We start from the raw sequence: 19,992 nt of genomic DNA on the forward strand, positions 1-19,992 counted from the left end.
GTTTTTAAACTAATTTACACCCTATTCAGAGTAAATTGTAAAATGTAGTAAAACAGCAATTTAAAACTCTTCAATCACCAATTTCACATCATTAATGTTTGAATAAATATAACTAGTGAAAATATTTCAATACCTTATTGTCCACTCATAACTGCAACAACTTCAGTGGCTTAGAAATTGATGTTTGTCTACACCATGACAAATATTGGGATTAAAATGTCCAATAATTCAAATAGTGAATCGTTTATACAGAGTTTTGAAAAATAACTAGAACTCACAAGAATTTAACAGGTTAATTAATGTATAGCATTTGGAACACATGTTAAATGCTCAATAAATGTTAACTCTTATTTTTACTAGTGATATTCCTATGAGTTTAGTATAAGTTATTTCATTAACTTCAAAGAAAAGGTCCCACTAACCTAAAGTCAGCTAATGTAGCCTTACATCTTCAATCAGTTTAGTTTGATAATAATTTATTGGGTTAAGGATACAGTTGAAGTAGCGAATATTACAGGTGGGAGGATAATTTGGAAAGTTATTTCCAAACCTACATTCAAAATGATGAAAGACTGAGCCATAGAACAGGAGTCACATAAAGAAGAGAAGTGGATTTTCACATAGGTGGGAACTGAACAATGAGATCACTTGGACTCAGGAAGGGGAACATCACACACCAGGGCCTATCATGGGGAGGGGGGAGGGGGGAGGGATTGCATTGGGAGTTATACCTGATGTAAATGACGAGTTGATGGGTGCTGACGAGTTGATGGGTGCAGCACACCAACATGGCACAAGTATACATATGTAACAAACCTGCACGTTATGCACATGTACCCTAGAACTTAAAGTATAATAATAATAAATAAATTTAAAAAAAAAGAAGAGAAGTGGAAAAGAAGCAATTTTGGGGGAGGAAAGACCAGTGAGGCACTGAGGTGGGGTAAGGGAGCCAGGGAGGAAGATAAATCATGAGGGCAGCTTCCTGCTTCTGCTATGAAGGCATGGTAGGAGGAGACAAGGTATTCAGGGAAAGACCAGGGGTTCAGATTCGAATATGTTCAAGATCAGTTTTTAACACGAGGAATTGCGAGGACCGTGGGTCCACCAAAATGAGGTGCCCAACAATTAGACACTAACTAGGAATTTCAGAGTATATTGTATTGCTAAGCATTGTTTTCATACAATTTAAACCAGTATATGCATGTTACATGCTCCAAGTTTTTCATTTAATAAATTATGGGTCATCTTTGCATTTTTCACCTTGTCCACATATTAGTTCAATGTCTCAATGGTAAGAATTTTATCACAGACATGCCATAAAGTGCTTCCTCATTACCATTGCACTATTTTTGTAACTATTGTTTGAATTCTATCATGGAAACATAGAAATTCTATGCCAGAAAATACTCTTGAGAGAGTTCAGGTCCATCTTTTAAAAAAATAAGAAAATCAATTCCAGTCAGGGGTAAGGAAGTTATCCAAAGTGGCTGAGATCAATGAAGTCTGATGGCTTAACTCAGGGTTTTCGTCTCAGTATCTCACACTTCTAATGTTTCATATAAATGTGTTATGTATTCAGTCAAACCGAATCATTTTCACTAGCAAGAAATGGGTCTACACTTCACAACACTTACGAGCACTTTGTAGTTAATATAATGTAGTGGACTGTTAACAATAAATTATTCTTAAATATTTTTAAAAGCCAATAAATATATAAATATTTTATCTAAATAAAATGTGTAACATTTAGATACAAAATATTATCTAGAAAAAAGAGAGAAGTGGGCAAATAGAATTAATATTTGCTGATATAAAATACATTAACAACATCCTAAACAAAAGGATAGCTTCCCAGTAAATACTGTATCAATCTTACAAGTTATTTATGTAAACTGTTTACAAATCTATTAACTCTAAAGGGAAAATGAGCTTTCTGAAAAAATTACAACTGTAGAAATCTTTTTGTTCTTTTGCTATCATAGATGCCCTGCTACAAACATCAGTCAGTAAAACGTGAATTTTATATAATGCCTAGATGGTTGTGTACTTTTCATTATTCCGCATCACTTTCTATGGCTGTAATTCCCAATGTAAATTAGAAACTCAAAAGTCATGATTACTTACTTGTGTCATTTACTCCACAAATGGAGTTACAACATTCTACTATGACTAAGTGGGGGCAGCAAGATTGGAAAATCCTCCTGCAATGTATGAATTTTTCCTTTTAGTTATAATGACTTGGTGAATGAAAGGGTCTCGCTCATAAAACATTAAATGTTACTTTATTTTGCCATATTTCCCCTTATTCTGCTAGTTTGGGTTTTATAAATACATATACACTCCTGTCTTGGATATTAATTTTTCTCAAAACTTTTAAATTTGTATTCTTTCATCTTTCTTTTACTTTATTAAAAAATATTTCTAACATGAAATTTATTTGGTATAAATTACTTTTCTCTCATATTGACATATAAATGCCCCAGAGCCAAAAAAGTTTTTCTTTGTTGAATAACATTTATTTTATTGCGTTATTATCTCCTTATAGCCTGTTTCAACACCATAGAACAGAATATCTCTGAATGTTATCACTGTTCTGAAATCTGGTAAATAAAGTGATTAATGCATTTTACTGAATGTTTTACTTCTGTTTTGTTTTTGAGATGAAGTCTCACTCTGTCACCCAGGCTGGAGTGCAGTGGTGTGATCTTGACACTGCAAGATCCACCTCCCAGGTTTAAGTTATTCTCTTGCCTCAGTCTCCCAAGTAGCTGGGACTACAGGTGCGCACCACCATGTCTAGTTAATTGTTTGTATTTTTGGTAGAGACAGAGTTTCACTATTTTGGCCAGGCTGGTCTCAAACTCCTGACGTTGTGATACACCTGTCTCAGCTTCCCAAAGTGCTGGGATTACAGGCGTGAGCCACTGCACCCAACCTGAATGTTTTACTTTTAATACGTATGTGTAACTACATTCAGTTAAATTTCTGTTAAAGACGATGAAATTCTTGTGTTGGAGATTCTGAAATGTTTTTTTCACTGTGATTATAGTGCTTCTGTGTGTGTGGAAGAGCAAGACAGAGAGGCAATACAGAGAGAGAGGATGTTTGTTTGCATATGTGTTTAATGGCAAAGATTTTTAGCATTTCTAAAACATTGGGATATTAATTTAAATTCTGTAATAACTTTTTCCCAAACTATCTCAAGGGCATTTTTCCACAGGTCTCATAAATAGTTGAAGAGCAAAACCTGAACTCCATAAATTTATAAGAAGCACAACTACCATAGATTTTAAATCAGGAAAATCATGAACTCATAGAGAATAGCAGAGTGAGACTAGGATTTTGTAACATTAATAAATTTTAGGTTGAGGATGGTGGCTCACGCCTGTAATCCCAGCACTTTGGGAGGCTAAGGTGGGCGGATCACCTGAGGTCAGGAGTTCAAGACAGGCCTGGCCAACATGGTGAAACCCCATCTCTACTAAAAATACAAAAATTAACATGGCATGGTAGGCGCCTGTAACCCCGGCAACTCGGGAGGCTGGGGCAGGAAAATTGCTTGAACCCGGGAGGCGGAAGTTGCAGTGAGCCGAGATTGTGCCACTGCACTCCAGCCAGAGTAAAAAGCAATTTTATAAGATAAACAACCTCTGACACTATTAGGACAAATATTTGTTGATTACTAAACTACATTGTTACAATTTTAAGAATATTATTCTACAAGAAGACATTTTTACAATATGGTATAATGAATGCATGCTGACTGATGTGCTGCTAATGAAAATATACATTTTATTTAAAATACCTAGACCAGGGATTCTCAACCCCAATGCCTTGAGAATAAATCCATACTCCTCACTGAGGTTTGAAGATCCTATGACAGGGGTCCCCAACCCCCAATACTGGTCATAGCCTGTTAGTAACACAGCAGGAGGCGAACAGCAGGTGAACAAGCATAACTGCCTGAGCTCCACCTCCTGTCAGATCAGCAGGGGCACTAGATTCTAACAGAAGCACAAACCCTATTGTGAACTGCACATGTGAAAAATCTAGGTTGTGCACTCCTTATGAGAATCTAATGCCTGATGATCTGTCACTGTCTCCCATCACCCCCAGATGGGACCATCTAGTTGCAGAAAAACAAGCCCAGGGCTACCACTGATTCTACATTATGGTGAGTTGTAGAATTATTTCATTATGTATTACAATGTAATAATAATAGATATAAAGTGCACAATAAATGTAATGCACTTGAATCATCCCAAAGCCATCTCCCCACCCCTGGTCTGTGGAAAAATTGTCTCTGACGTAACCAGTTCCTGGTGCCAAAAAGATTGAGGACCACTGACCTCAGAAGTTTGATATCTCAGAATATGTAAGTGGAAGAATATGAAAGTATTCATATGATAGGAAAATGGCAAATCTTTATAAATATGAGTTGATAAGCTAAATCTATTTTTTTTTTGAGGCGGAGTCTCGCTCTGTCGCCCAGGCTGGAGGATAAGCTAAATCTATTTTAAGTCAGGCCTGTGTTATGAAATATTATTGTACATAATAAAAGAGTTACCCAATCTCTTTTATAAACCCATAAGGCCTGGAAAAACTAAAAGGTAAAAAAGAATGTGTAAAACTATATTTATGAAATTTGTTCATTTTTAAGGAAACCGAAAGATGAGCAAAGCCCAAAATAGCATTCCAGATGCTCATAGCTAAACTCATTTATTTCAACTGTTGATTAACAATACAGCAAAAACTCCTGAACCCATTTGCAAAAAAAGCAACACTGATGTCAACTCCCATATGCAGACATACTGTGCTTTCCTTCAATGCTTCCCCATGTAGAGAACACACCAGGCAATCTTCACAGCCTGTCTCCACTTGTAAATAACCTCAGCTGAGTTTCAGTACAGTCTACGCAAGCCTGTCTACAAATGGACTCTCCCATCTCTCTTGTGAACTAAATAATGAAAAAAAGAAAAAAAAGATTTTTTATAAGACTACGGTAAACAGTATTTTAAACAATCATTATATATAATCAACCCGCAGAGGGTTCTAGCTATATAACTAGATTGATGATAGAATGTAAAAAGCTATGTCAATTATGTTGGCCAATTATAAATGCCTGCAAACATTGAGATATTTGTTCTGGTGGTTGTAAAGCTTACTTGGGAGTTTGATGGATTGATTTCTAATTTTAAACTGGGATTAAACATACTAGACTAGAATACGTAGTATATGTTGAATTTCATATTATGCTTCAACCTGCAGCTCCACATTTTGGCTATAAATACATCTTGCATTCTATAATTTTTGGATTGTAAGAAAACATGATACACATTTGCAAATCTTTGCTATTTATGTTCTTTTTTAAATTGTTATTTTTCACTTTATATCCCTTAAGACTGTTTACATTTAAAAGTTTTTATTTTAAAAAGAATAAAACAGCTTTAACTATAAACACACTTGACCAGAAAGAAAGCATAAGAGAGCATGATTAGTGAGGTCAGTCAGATAGGATTAGCAGTAGAAGCTGTTCAGAGACAGTTATTTGGATGTTGTAAATGGAGCTACTTACAAACACCTACCAGTGACTGTAAGAAACATGTTGGTCACAACAAGGCCAAATGAATTCCGAGCCACACATTCGTATCTTCCCTGGTCAGGGAACCCTGCATCGTAGATAGTCAGCGTGCCTTCACCATCTACATGGAATTTACCACTCTCAGTTATCTGCACACCTTCCTAGGGAACAAAAAAGAGTTGCCACTGGATGGGTATGGTTCCTTAAAAAATCATTTATTTACTTTTTTCAATGTGGGTTCGTTTGTTCAACAGACATGTACTGCATGTCTGCTGTGTGTCAAGTACTGGAGGAGATACATGAATCTAGTGGAGAGAAGGAAGAGAGGAAAAGAGGTTTCTAGGAAGTGTGGTTTTTCTCTCTCTAATTATTAAATATGATAACCAAAAGTTAAATCATGTAATTATTTAATAGAATAATTATTTTAAAATTATCACTCCAATGAATGGAGAGACATAATTGATTCATATATTCCTTACTGCTAAAGATAATTCTGACAACTACATTTGGTCGGGCACAGTGGCTCATGCCTATAATCCCAGCATTTTGGAAGACTGAGACAGGAGGATCACTTGAGCTCAGGAGTTCAAGACTAACCTGAGTGACATAGCAAGACCCCATCCCTACAAAAAAAATAGAACAAAAGTCAGCCTGGCATGGTAGCATGTGCCTGTAGTTCTAGCTACTCAGGAGACTGAAGTCAGAGGGTGGCTTGAGTCCAGAAGTGTGAATCTGTAGTGAACTATGATCATGCCATTGTACTGTAGCCTCGACAACCTCACAAGATCCCATATGTAAAATAAAAAATATTACAAATTGACAAGGAGAAGTATGTTCACAAATCCATCATCCAAAAACATCAAAATATTTTTATTAACGTATTTCTAATTTCCCTTCTATTTCTTCCTTGCATGTACTCATATGTTTTGTATAGCTACACTGATATGTGTATTTTATATATATATACACAATTAAAATATACTGTAAGAAGATAAAAATAACTAAATTTTATATGAACTATTATTAAAGTGCATTTACTTTTAATTAATATAGATTTACATACTTTTCATTATTATGGACTTAATTTTAAAAAGTAAAAGAAATTGGCCTTAAGAAATTGCAGTTAAAATGGTGTGCCTCTCTGCCCTGCCTCTAGCCCCAAAAGACTCACAAGAAACAGAGGATGGGAGATATTTTTTCAAAAGAACTCACACTCCAGCTATAGCCAACAGGCCACAGTGTAACCGTGAACGTTTCAAGTGAAAACAATGTTTCACAGGTCTTCGGATTCTCACAGCTGACTTTACCCAATTCTGAAAAACAAGTCCAGGCGATTGGTAGCTGGTAACTCAGAGTAGGGAGTGACAGGAAGTTGCAGGAACCTACCAGATGAGAGGGCAGATGAGAGAGACCAGACACAAGGCATGGATGAGGCAACCAGGTGCACAGGTCACAGGGCCCAGCGGGTCCTTCCTTCAGAACCACACCTTCCCTGTCTCAGGCTGGCTCACTACTAAATTTTCTTTCAAAGTTGCTCCCTTCTCCTCACCTATTGCCAGAGCTCCAGACTAAATTTATAGCTCTGAAATATCTGCTTGGAGTCTCAGCAATCAGATAGCTTTCCAGAACATTCCTTATCTGCTTATGGTAAGGCTTTTCTATTGCTGGTAGCAAAGGTATGCTAACTCATCCCTTTTCCAAACTCGTGAGCTGAAGAGGACTGTTATGAAGGGTAAATGTGATTGTGTGTGTAAAATGTCTGGCATAGAGTCGGAACTCAATCAGTTTGTGATTAAAAGCTACCTTTTACAAAGTAGACGCTGAGATATTCTGCTGATGTGATTATATAATGATGCATGTCATAGAGTGTAGAATAAGGCTTTAGAGACTGCCCAAAATGTATATTTTTCACACTTTCTATTTTTAGCATAAAAATATTTTAATGTATAATATCAAATTAAAAGGGGTTTTAAAAAATATTCAGACTAATGAGAGGACGTGAACCGAAAGACTCATGATTGAGACCCCTAAACTTACTCTTCATAGAGACTGACATGTGAGACTTGCTACAGCACAAAAGAAGGCCTTGTTAATATATGGCAGCAATAAAAATAAGCCAAGTGGGTTTTGGAAAACAGTTTTGTAACCTTTCACAGATTTTATATTTTGTCAAAATGTTTCAAAAACTGACATTCAGGCGTGCAAATTTGTTGATTTTTAAGAACACTGAAATCTGAGACCGACCATTTTGTTTTGATGAAAAACTTAAAACAGAAGAAGCAGTTATGTTGGAAGAACATGGTTTCCAAAAGATGTAAGATACATAAGTAAGGAGCTATTGTTTCTTTAAAGCCATTCAGGGTTTGAAACTTTAGAACTACTTTTTCTTGTTTCTTTAACATTAGGTTTTCCATTCCTTTCCTGTTTCAGCCAATGACCTACTTTTAATCCACTTCTGAGTTATTAATTTAAAATGGTTTCTTATTAGCCACTAAACTCTTAATTTATATGTGTCAAAACCAATTTTCCTTAGAGGAATTCAGTTATGCTTATGAAGTTTTCATCACCAGGCAAATGAGAAAGGATAAACCTTATCAAAACACTGACCCAAAATCAGATACAGTTACTTAAAAAAAAAGAAAGAAAGAAAAATAAGAAACAGGAAATAAACCTGCTGCAATGTAAAAAGTATTATTTGCTAGCAAAAGTTGCAACAGTAAAAAATCAATATGAGAATGATTACCTCCACTTCAGTGGGTCGATACATCTGTCAGTGTTTTTAATATTACTGTACTTTAGTTGAGATCTTACCTTATTCCAAGTAATTATGGGCTGTGGTTCTCCTTGAGCATGACATGAAATGTTTATATTCTTTCCAACCTCGACACTTGTATCCTGAGGACGTTGAGTAAACACTGCAAGAGCTGTAGAAACAAACCAAAATAACATCATGTCAAATAATATCATTTTTGTCAATATATGCCAGCTGAGTCAAAGGTATGAATCTGAATGTCACATTGGTTAAGCACACTAGTTTTTTAAAAATCAATTACTTGGACATCTAGGGGAATAACAAGCATCACACCCATGTTGGCACCAAGTAGAGCAGAGGTGAGAGCAGGAATTAGGCAAAAGGAATGCCCTGAAACTTTCACTACATTTGCATTTTTAACACGTATCTCTTCAGCTGAGCTGTGGGTACAGCATTTTCATTATTCTGTCTCAGTACTTTTTGTTAAGTGTGAAATAAAACTATATGGTAACATCAAAATTTATTTGTGGCTAAGATAAAAAGATCCAGCTCTTCAGTGAGCATCTCATTTCCTCAAAAAACACAAACTACCATAACACACCTAATATGAAATAGATAATTGAGATAGCTCTATAACTATTGAAAAATGAATTCCTAATCCTTAAAACTCCCCAAATAAGAAATCCCCAGGAAGGAATTAAAATTATTTTACCAGGGAATTTGACCCAGTGTTTAAAAAATGTAACAGCAATTTTATAGACTCTCCTCTATAAAATAACAGAGGAGGGAATATTCCCCAACTCCTTTTGGGAGGCTCATCCTAATATCAAAACCAGATGATAACTATAACAAAGAAAAAAAAACCACAGTCAAATACTTCTCATGAACATATACACAAAAATCATTAACAAAATATCGGCAAATAGAATGTATCAATATGAAAAGGTTTAGACATCATGAGCAAGTAAGGTTTATTCCCAGGATGAAATACTGGTTCAATATTTGAAAATAAATCAATATAATCCATCGTATTAATGGCTAAAGAAGAAAAATCACATAATAGTATCAATAAATAAAAAGTGCTTGCATATATTCAGCACTCATTATAAGTTAAAGACCTCTCAGAAAGAAAATAAAAATAGAGGGGAACTTCTACAACTTGGAAAAGAACATGTACAAAAGCCCTAGAGTAAGGAAACACAGTGAATACTTTTCACATAGAAAATAAGGCAGGGATATCTGCTCTCTCCAGTCTTATTCAACACAGTACTGCAATTTCTAGCCTGTGCATCATGGCAAGAAAAGGACATAAAAAGCAAACAGAATGGAAAAGAAGAGATAAAACTGTCCCTATTTGCAGATGAAATTATTGTCTATGTAGAAAATCCTAAAACATATCAAAAATACTCCAAAGTGAGTTCAGCTAGGTCTCTGGATACAAGACAAATGTATTAATATATAGATAGTATTTATTTTATATACAATCAATGAACATATGGACATGGATTTTTTTAAAAAAAATTGCTCAAAAGCATGAAATAATTAGGTATAAATTTAACAAAATATCTACAGTACTTATAAACTAAAAGCTAAAAAATACTGTAGTACAAAATCAAAGATAAAAAAATGAATAAACACATATGCATGGATTGAAAGTCTAAAGACAGTAAACATGTCATTTCTTTACAAGTTGATATACAGGTTTAATGTAATTCTCATTAAAATTCCAGCAAGATTTTTTCATAGATATAGATGAGATTATTCTAAAATTTATGCGGAAATGCAAAGGAACTAGTATAACTAAACAGTTTTGACAAAAAAGAATAAAGTGAGAGCAATTAATCTACTGGATTTTAAGATGGGTCATATAGCTGCAGTAATCAAGACTGGTATTGAGGAAACGGCAGACACAAACACAAATATCAGTGGGACAGAGCAGGAACCCAGTAATGGACCCACACAAATATGCTCTATAGATTTTAACAAAAGTGCAGAAGCAGTTCACTGGAAGCCTTTCAACCAATGGTACAATAGCAAATGGATAACTATAGGCAGAAGAATAAACCTTTACTTAAGCCTCATACTTTATAAAAAAAGTAAATCAAAATGGACAACAAACTTAAATATAAAATGTAAAACTATTATTTAAAAAATAGGAGAAAATCTTTGCTATTTAAGCCAAAAGTTCTTTGACTTTGCATAAAAAGCTTGATCTATTAAAGAAAAAAATTGGTAATCAGGACTTCATCAAAATAAAAAATTCTGTGCTGTGAACACCATGCTGAGAGTATCAGAAGGCAAGTTATAGACGGAGAAAATATTTGTAAACCACACATGCAGAAAGGAATAGGGTCTAAAATATATAAAGAACCCAACAATTCAACAGTAAAATACCAAACACTTCAAACAGATAATGGACAAAAGGCATGACATTGTACTGAAGAGGATATACAGATGGCAAATCAGCATATGAAAAGGTGCTCAAAATCAGAAGTCATTAGTGACATGCAAATTAAAACCACAAGGTGATATTACTACACACCTATAAAAATGGCTGAAATACAAAATAATGAAATTACAAATTGCAGGCAAGGATGCAGGGAAACTGAATTACTCATACATTGTGGGTGGGAATATAAGATGGTACAGGCACTCTGGAAAAGAGTTTGGAAACTTCTTTAAAAATTTAAACATGTGGCCGGGTGCAGTGACTCATGCCTATAATCCCAGCACTTTGTGAGGCTGAGGTTGGCGGATCACCTGAGGTCAAGAGTTCGAAACCAGCCTGGCCAGCATGGTGAAACCTTGTCTCTACTAAAAATACAAGAAATTAGCCAGGCATGGGGGTGCGAGCCTGTAATTCCAACTACTTGGGAATCTGAGGCAGGAGAATCGCTTGAACCCAGGAGGTGGAGGTTGCAGTGAGCCACTGCACTCCAGCCTGGGCAATAGAGTGAGACTCCATCTCAAAACAAAACAAAACAAGTCCAAAAATGCACAAGCCAAGCCCTATGGTAGTAAAATATGCAGTCTTTTAGGAAAGCTACCAAACTGTCTTCCTTTTTTTTTTTTTTTTTTTTTTCTTTTGAGACAGGGTCTCACTCTGTCACCCAGGCTGGATCTTCGATAAAGGAAATAAGCGCTTTCATCATATCTTTCTTGTATGTTTCTGTATTTCTGAAAAAAAATTATGGTAACATCAAACATTTATTACTGACAAAGATAAAAAGGTTCAGTTCCTCTGTTGGAATCTTATTTTTCTTATGTATTTAAACCTCATGCTATATTCTAAGTTAACACATGCATTTCAGAATGCTGAGACCATGGCTGATTGATGCCTGACAATGCATAATGGACATCTCATGAGGACCAGGGTCAGCCTATGAGGCAGTGACGCTCCTGATCCAATCAAGACGTCTCCAGTGTCTCACTTTTCACATCATAGCCTCCTTTGTCTGATGTCCTTTATTGCCAGCTGCTTTCACCTCCTGTCACAACAGATGCTCATTACCACGAGCTGTGCCATCACTTGTAATATTTTGGAAATATCTAACACCACACTCTAAAGCAAAGTTCTTCTAACTATGCCCTTGCATCTCCTCATTTGGACTTTACCTAGACTTGGAAGGCGATCTGCTTCTTTCCTGGTGACCAACAATCTTCTAGTCTCATTCCCTTTCTTTTTCAGCCAAGCTCCTGTGATTAAATAGAAGCTTGAAAGATCCAATCCTTCAGGATGAATCCCAAGCGGCTAACTGTGCTTAAATGTAAAATAGAGCCAAACAGCCATTTCCTGACCAGAGGTGACACACATACTCTGAGATCCCTGAAAACACACATCTTTTTAACTTCAAGACCTTCAGAGCTTACCTGAACCAACCAATCAGAACTCAGCAAGTTTGAATCATTCATTTGCATAAATGAACCTGATTGGGAACGTGGGCGGAAACTTTTGCTACGAAACTTGAACTCTCTCTTTGTTCTCTGGAACGCACCTTTGTTTTACACTAGGGGTTGTGTCTCTCCAGTTTGCAAACTGTTCACTGGAATAAAATCTCTCCTTCAAATTCCTTTTCAAAGAACTTTTATTCAGGATCCCAAGTTTTATCACCTTTACCACTTTTCTTCCAAAATGCTAAACTCCTTTACCCCATTGTTCTTTCATTCAACTACCCTCCACCATTTTCTTGCATTTCTTCTCACAAAATATCTGGAGTAAAAACAGAGTGATCCTATGTCCTGGTTTGTCAGGAACAAACTGCCCTTGTCAATCCAGATCCTATTTTACATCAACAGCAATGAATTTCAAGCATTCACTTCTCTTTCAAGTCACCTACTTCATCTCTTGGAATACCCTTCTCCTACACAATATTGACTTCTCCACAAAGAAAACAGAATCCATCAGACTATAAATTCCTCAAATCCTATACTCCTCTTCCACAGAGGTGTCATTCAATCTATACACCCATTCTTACCTCCCCTCCTATCCTCATCTAAATTGAAAAAATAACTCTTCTTTTAAAGGTCACTTGCAAATCTCACCCCATCTTGCCACCTGAGTGATCTTAAATTATTTAATGCTCATGCTCTTCCATCTTTTCAGCCTCTCCTTCCTTTAGAAAATACCTAGGAAAAACAGGCCCTTCCCCTTGTTCCGCATGACCCAGCCCCATCTCCACGGCTGTCTCTTTACTGTTTCCCTCTTCACTTGTTTCCAAGAAACAAATACGTTTCTCTGCTTATGGCCCTTCTATCCCCTTTATGCCACACCACTTTCATTAAGGCTTCGATTTCCTTGACTGTATGAAACTGCCCTTGTTCAGACCCTTAAAAAAAATTCCAATCTTTACTGAATGCAACTTTTTGTGGCTTTTGACACATTTGATTCTCTCCTTCTGGGAATAACTTTTTCTTAGCTGTTAAGACTCTTGTCTCCTCAGGGATTTTGTGTAACCCAGAGGCTGGGAATTCCTCTATGGTATCACTCATAGCTTTTTCTTCTCTCTACATGCCAAGGGGTTCCAATTGTTGGTCTTCTCACCTTTTCACTCAATGCACGACCTCAGTTCTAAATTAGTTCATTAATAACCATGGAGTTTACATCTTAGGTCCACGCTCAGAAACCAATCGTTTCATGGATACCTACATTAATTCTCAGAAAGGATACCAAATTTAACTTTTTCCCAAGCTGTATTGACTATGTTTTCCCATTTGTTAATTGAATTCTTTTTATTAAATTAGGGAATTCTTTATATGTTACAGATATCAAAACACAAAACACACTTGTCAGTCATATATATTGCAAATATCTGCTATTTCTGACTGACAAATAGAATATCCAAATTTTAATGTAGATAAGATTATCCTCTTTTCTGATAGGCTAATAGTTTCCTGTAATTTGTTTTGCAAATCTTTCTATACTACTATCATAATAATTTTACTTCTTGTTCAAAAAGAGTTAAATGTCTTAAATATTAAAACATTTTTATCTGGAATTGATTTTGATGTGTAGGGTGATATAAAGATGTAATTTCACCTTCTCCCTGTGGATAATGAGTTTCCCAGAACTATTATTGAGAAGCCATAGTTTCTGCTCATGCTTACACATACCGTTTTTTTTGTTTGTTTGTTTGTTTGTTTTTTGTCTCTTTGGTAAGTTGTTAATCCTTGGGCCAATCATACAATATGTTATTCCTGAGTAGTATACAGTAATACCATCTTGGTATTTGGATGATCTAGGTTATTTTTGGATTTTTGTTATTCCATATGCCTTCCAGAATTATCCTTTCAGTTTCCATCAAGAACTCTTTTAGGGTTTTGATTGGAATTGCATTGATCTATAAATCAATGGTGGAAGAATTAGCATCTTTACAATAGTAAGTCTGTCTTCTTCAATTTCTTACAATGACATTTTATTTTTCTTCTACACAATTCTTGCACATCTTTTGCTAGATTTATTTTTAACTATACTTTCTCGTCATTTTAAGGAGTTGTTGTTTTTAAAATAAAATTAGTTCTAGATCCTTGAGGAATCGCCATACTGTTTTCCATAATGGTTGAACTAGTTTACAATCCCACCAACAGTGTAAAAGTGTTCCTATTTCTCCACATCCTCTCCAGCACCTGTTGTTTCCTGACTTATTAATGATTGCCATTCTAACTGGTGTGAGATGGTATCTCATTGTGGTTTTGATTAATTGGATTAAGAAAATGTGGCACATATACACCATGGAATACTATGCAGCCATCAAAAAGGATGAGTTTGTGTCCTTTGTAGGGACATGGATGCAGCTGGAAACCATCATTCTTAGCAAACTATCACAAGAACAGAAAACCAAACACCGCATGTTCTCACTCATAGGTGGGAACTGAACAATGAGATCACTCGGACTCAGGAAGGGGAACATCACACACCGGGGCCTATCATGGGGAGGGGGGAGGGGGGAGGGGGGAGGGATTGCATTGGGAGTTATACCTGATGTAAATGACGAGTTGATGGGTGCAGCACACCAACAAGGCACAAGTATACATATGTAACAAACCTTCACGTTACGCACATGTACCCTACAACTTAAAGTATAATAATAATAAATAAATTAAAAAAAAAATAAAATAAAAAAAAAAATAAAAATAAAAAATAAAATAAAATAAAATAAAATTAGGCATTTTGTTGCTGGCATGTAGAAAGAAAAATAGTTTTTACTTGTTAATGTCATATCCAATGATCTTCCTGAACTCTTAAGTCTGATAGTTTATTTCTAGATGTTTTTGGATTGTGTATGAGGAAAATCCTATTATATACAAATAAAATTGTATGTATTTCTTCTAAAGTCATAACATTTGTTTTCTATGTCTTGCCTTTTTGTAAAGACTAGACCTTCCATTACAACACTGAGTACATGCAATCTTCTTCCTAATTTTCAAAGGAATATTTCGGCCAGGCGCGGTGGCTCATGCCTGTAATACCAGCACTTTGAGAGGCCAAGGCGAGTGGGGATCACTTGAGCCCAGGAGTTTGAGACCAGCCTGGCCAACATGGTAAAAACCTGTCTCTACTAAAATACAAAAATTAGCTGGATGTGGCGGAGCGTCCCTGTAGTCCCAGCTACTGGGGAAGCTGAGCCAGGAGAAGCGCTTGAAGTCAAGAGGTGGAGATTGCAGTGAGCAGAGGTCGCACCACAGCACTCCAGCCTGGGTGACAGAGTAAGACTCTATCTCTAATAATAATAATAATAATAATAATAGAAATATTTCTAACATTTCACCTTTAAAAATGTAATTTTCTATGGTTTTATTTCTACAAAAAAGGGTGTTTTTTGTAGAAAACATTTTATTTCTATATTGCTAAGACCTTCTCTTAATAATTAGTTAATAAATTTGATTGAATGTTTTCCCTGCATCTATTAAAATGATTTGTCCTCCATTAATCTAGTAATATCAGTGGAGTCAGTGGGGCAATGTTTTTTACAGAGATTAAGATTTTTTTGTCCATAATTTCTTTTATTAATTTGAAGTGTATTTCCTCTTATATTATCTGCAAAACTTTGTTTAAGACTGGGTTGACTTTTAGGACATTTACAGAATTCATCTGTAAATTTGCTGCCACTACTCCTTTCTTAACTTTTATTTAAACAATTAATTTGTTGGTTTTCTAATACATCACTTTCACTTTTCTGATTTGAAACTTATAATCGTATTTTTATGCTTTACTATTTACCCTTAGTATCTGTGGCATTCATACTTACAAGCCTGAAATTAATAGATTAACCAACCTATTAGCCAACACCTCATCTCAGATATGTAAGAATATTATAAAACTTTAATTCCAATAACCATTTTTCCAACATATATTCCATTGTAAGTCAGTATTTAATTGTATAATTTTATTCAATGTCATACCTTAATGATTACAATTATTATTGAATGTAGAAAATATTTTAATATTATCTATATGTTCGTCAGGTTCTTTATTCACTAGTGAATTTCTTTTTTTGAATCTCAGCTCTTTTAAGATTTTGTCTTTCTTCAAGAAGATAATCTTTAGCCCTCATTCTTGAATGCTTTGATGGGTATACAATACTATATTCTCAGTTTTATTTTCTGAAACTATCTTTACTTAGCTCTTATCCATGAAGGAGTTGATGCTTATATAATATTAGATTTACAGTTATTTTTGTCAAAACACTTTGAAGAATCGATTCCAGCATCTTTTGGTTTCTGTTGCTACTAACATAAAGCCTGTTGTTAGTTTAACTGCTGTAAGTGATTTGCCTTTTTTCTCTGACTGTCACTTCACTCAGCTCTCTGCTCAAATGTCATGTCCTTCTAGAGGTATCCCCTGACCTCTCTTTTTAAATGACATGTCCTGGTACATTTTTCTGGCCCTATGCCTTGTTGCTTCTTCATCACACTTAACACTCTCTGGAATACAGGATATTTATTTCCTTTTCTTTCCCTTCAGATGAGAAGCTTATTTTCCAAGAGAACAGGGATTCTTCTGCTGTATTTACTGCTAAGTCACCAGTGACTAAAATAGTGATACCACATGGTTTGTACTCAATATACATTAAATGTATTTTGTACCATGTACCAAACGGTTCCAGAATGTTTGCTAATAATCTTTTTGGAACTACTAGGAAATAAGAAGGTTAAAAATACTAGAATTAAGACACTATGAATTCTAGTATGCTCTACTGCAGATTAATGGCATTGATATTATTCCCCCCAAATTATGATAATCATGAGCATTTATTAGATGAGGAAAGTGAGTCACAGAATTATGACAGAACATAACACAGATCAGTTGCTATAGACACAATATATCATGATTTTAGCATTCTATAGATTGCCTCTTTACAGAGATGAGGTAGTAAAAACAGGGTACAAAGGAACTCTTTATAAAGGATTTCTAATGATTGAACATCTATACCCAAGAAATATCAATTAATAGATCATGTCACCCAGATAAAGAGCTCTGTCCTTTCCACATTTTATCAAGTATATGGATAAAAACACACAAAAAATCTTCATTGGCCGGGCACGGTGGCTCACGCCTGTAGTTCCAGCACTTTGGGAGGCCAAGGTGGGCAGATCACGAGGTCAGGAGATTGAGACCATCCTGGCTAACATGTTGAAACCCCGTCTCTACTAAAAATACAAAAAAAAAAAAAAAAAAAAAAAGGAGCCAGGAGTGATGGCACGCACCTGTAATCCCAGCTACTCAGGAGGCTGAGGCAGGAGAATCACTTGAACCCAGCAGGTGGAGGTTGCAATGAACTGCGATTGCTCCACTGCACTCCAGCCTGGGTGATAGAGCAAGATTCAGTCTCAAAAGAAAAAAAAAAAAAAGTTCTCACCAGTGTTTCTTGTTTGCTTGTTTTTTGTTTGTTTGGTTTTTTAGATGCAACATATTTGGAAGATATGACTGACTCCAGTCAAGAATGGAAAGGTATCGTTGCAGCCTGGTAGAATGGCTGAAATAAACAAGTTAAAATTTAAAAATGTATAAATTTGGGGAATTTTTTAGATTAAATAAAATTTTCTTTACAAATAGAAGATGTAGATAATGAGAACAAATAATTAGTGTGGAGGCAAGGTGGCGGCAACCAAGAGGAAACAGTATGGAGGCGTGGCAATTCAGACAAAGAACCCAAAAAGAAACAAAAAAGAGGACGAGTGGCCAGCTAAGCTGCGAGCCACCGCAGAGGAGGTGGAGGAAGAAGATGGAGACTGGATCCCAGGCCGTGTTTGCAAGGGGGAGTGAAAAAACAAGGAATGGATATTCATCTTTTCTCCCAGAGGAATAAATAAATTTCAGAACAAGACATTTTATGCAGGACTTGAGAATGTTGATGCCTCATTCTAAAGCAGACACTAAAGTGGATCGTAAGTATAAATAATTTGTGATTAGCGAGCTCTGTGAAATGAAAAACGGTAATAAATGCATATACTTTGAAGCTAAGAAAAAACAGGATCTCTTTATGTAGCTTTCAAATTCATCTCATGGACCATCTGCTAAATTTCTTGTTCAAAATATTCATACCCTAGCTGAACTAAAGATAACTGGAAACTGTTTGAAAGGTTCTCGGCCCCTTTTGCCTTGACCCAGCTTTTGATGAATTACTACATTATGGTTTGTTAAAGGAACTCTTAATTCAGATCTTTAGTACACTGTGCTATCATCCCAAAAGCCAACCATTCATGGTCCATGTGTTCACTTTCACCTTTTTGGATAATAGGATATGGTTTCAGAAGTTTCATATCATAGAAGAAGATGTTCCTCTTGTAGAAATAGGACCTTGTTTTGTCTTAAATCTCATAAACATTATTCAGGGAAGTTTTGGAGGATCAACTTTATATGAAAATTCTCACCACCAGGCACCAAAAATGCATTGCCATGTCATAATATCCATCACACCTGCAAAATACAGAGAGAGTCAGCAAGTGAAAGATGTGCAGAAACAGAAAGAAAGCGCCAAAGATCGTTCTTCCTCCTGATCCCCCTGTTCAGACCACAGTGGAATAAAATTCAAAATCAACTCCGGAAGGAACCCTCAAAACCATGCAAATACGTGGAAATTAAACTGCTGCTGAATGATCATTAAGTCAACAGTGAAATCAAGATGGAAATTTCAGAACTGTTTGAGCTGAACAATACTACACAACCTATCAAAACCTCTGGGATAAAGCAAATACGGTGCTAAGAGGGAAGTTCATAGCCTTAAATGCCTACATCAAAAAGTCTCAAAGGGCATAAACAGACAATGGAAGGTCACACCTCAAGGAACTAGAGAAAGAAAAACAAACCAAACCCAAATCCAGCAGAAGAAAAGAAATAACAAAGATCAGAGCAGAACTACATGAAATTGAAGCAAACAAGCAAAATACAAAAGACAAATGAAAAAAATAAAAGCTGGTTCTTCGAAAATATAAATAAAATTCATAGGTCATTAGCAAGATTAACCAAGAAAAGAAGAGAAAAGAACCTAATAAGCTGAATTAGAAACGAAACCGGAGATATTACAACCAATACCACAGAAATACAAAAGATCATTCAAGGCTACTATGCAAACCTTCATGTGCACAAACTAGAAAACCTAGAAGAGATGGATATATTCCTGAAAATATACAATCCTCCTACATTAAACCAGGAAGAAATAGAAACTCAGAATAGACCAACAGTAAGTAGTGAGATTAAAACAGTAATAAAAAATTTGCCAAAAAATGTCTAGAATTCACAGCTGAATTCTATCAGACACTCAAAGAAGAATTGGTATCGATCTTACTGACACTATTCCACAAGATAGAGAAGGGGGAATTTTCCCTAAATCATGCTATGAAGCCAGTATCATCCTAACACCAAAACCCAGGAAAGGACATAATAGAAAAAGAAAACTACAGCCTGGCACGGTGGCTTACTCCTGTAATGCCAGCACTTTGGGAGGCCGAGGCAGGTGGATCACAACGTCAGGAGATTGACACCATCCTGGCTAACACAGTGAAATCCCATCTTCACTAAAAATACAAAAAAAAAATTAGCCGTGCGTGGTGGCTGGCGCCTGTAGTCCCAGCTACTCGGGAGGCTGAGGCAGGAGAATGGCGTCAACCTTGGAGGCAGAACTGGCAGTGAGTCAAGATTGCGCCACTGCACTCCAGC

At 35.8% G+C, this 19,992-nt stretch overlaps 1 protein-coding gene and 1 pseudogene across 1 annotated transcript in view; one reads left to right on the forward strand and one right to left on the reverse strand.

Annotated features, from left to right (window-relative positions):
- Nucleotides 1–19,992, reverse strand: part of PXDNL (peroxidasin like) — a 504,118-nt gene that overhangs the window by 104,816 nt on the left and 379,310 nt on the right. The window contains exons 13-14 of the mRNA XM_015145355.3: nucleotides 8,396–8,508; nucleotides 5,589–5,745 (exon numbers count right to left, since the gene is read on the reverse strand). Coding sequence (XP_015000841.3) covers nucleotides 5,589–5,745; nucleotides 8,396–8,508 — 270 coding nt within the window. The remainder of the gene's footprint in view (nucleotides 1–5,588; nucleotides 5,746–8,395; nucleotides 8,509–19,992) is intronic.
- On the forward strand, nucleotides 8,672–18,861 carry LOC106999760 (ribosome biogenesis protein BRX1 homolog pseudogene; annotated as a pseudogene).

The sequence above is a fragment of the Macaca mulatta genome, chromosome 8 (assembly GCF_049350105.2).
Source record: "Macaca mulatta isolate MMU2019108-1 chromosome 8, T2T-MMU8v2.0, whole genome shotgun sequence".
NCBI classification, from domain to species: domain Eukaryota; kingdom Metazoa; phylum Chordata; class Mammalia; order Primates; family Cercopithecidae; genus Macaca; species Macaca mulatta.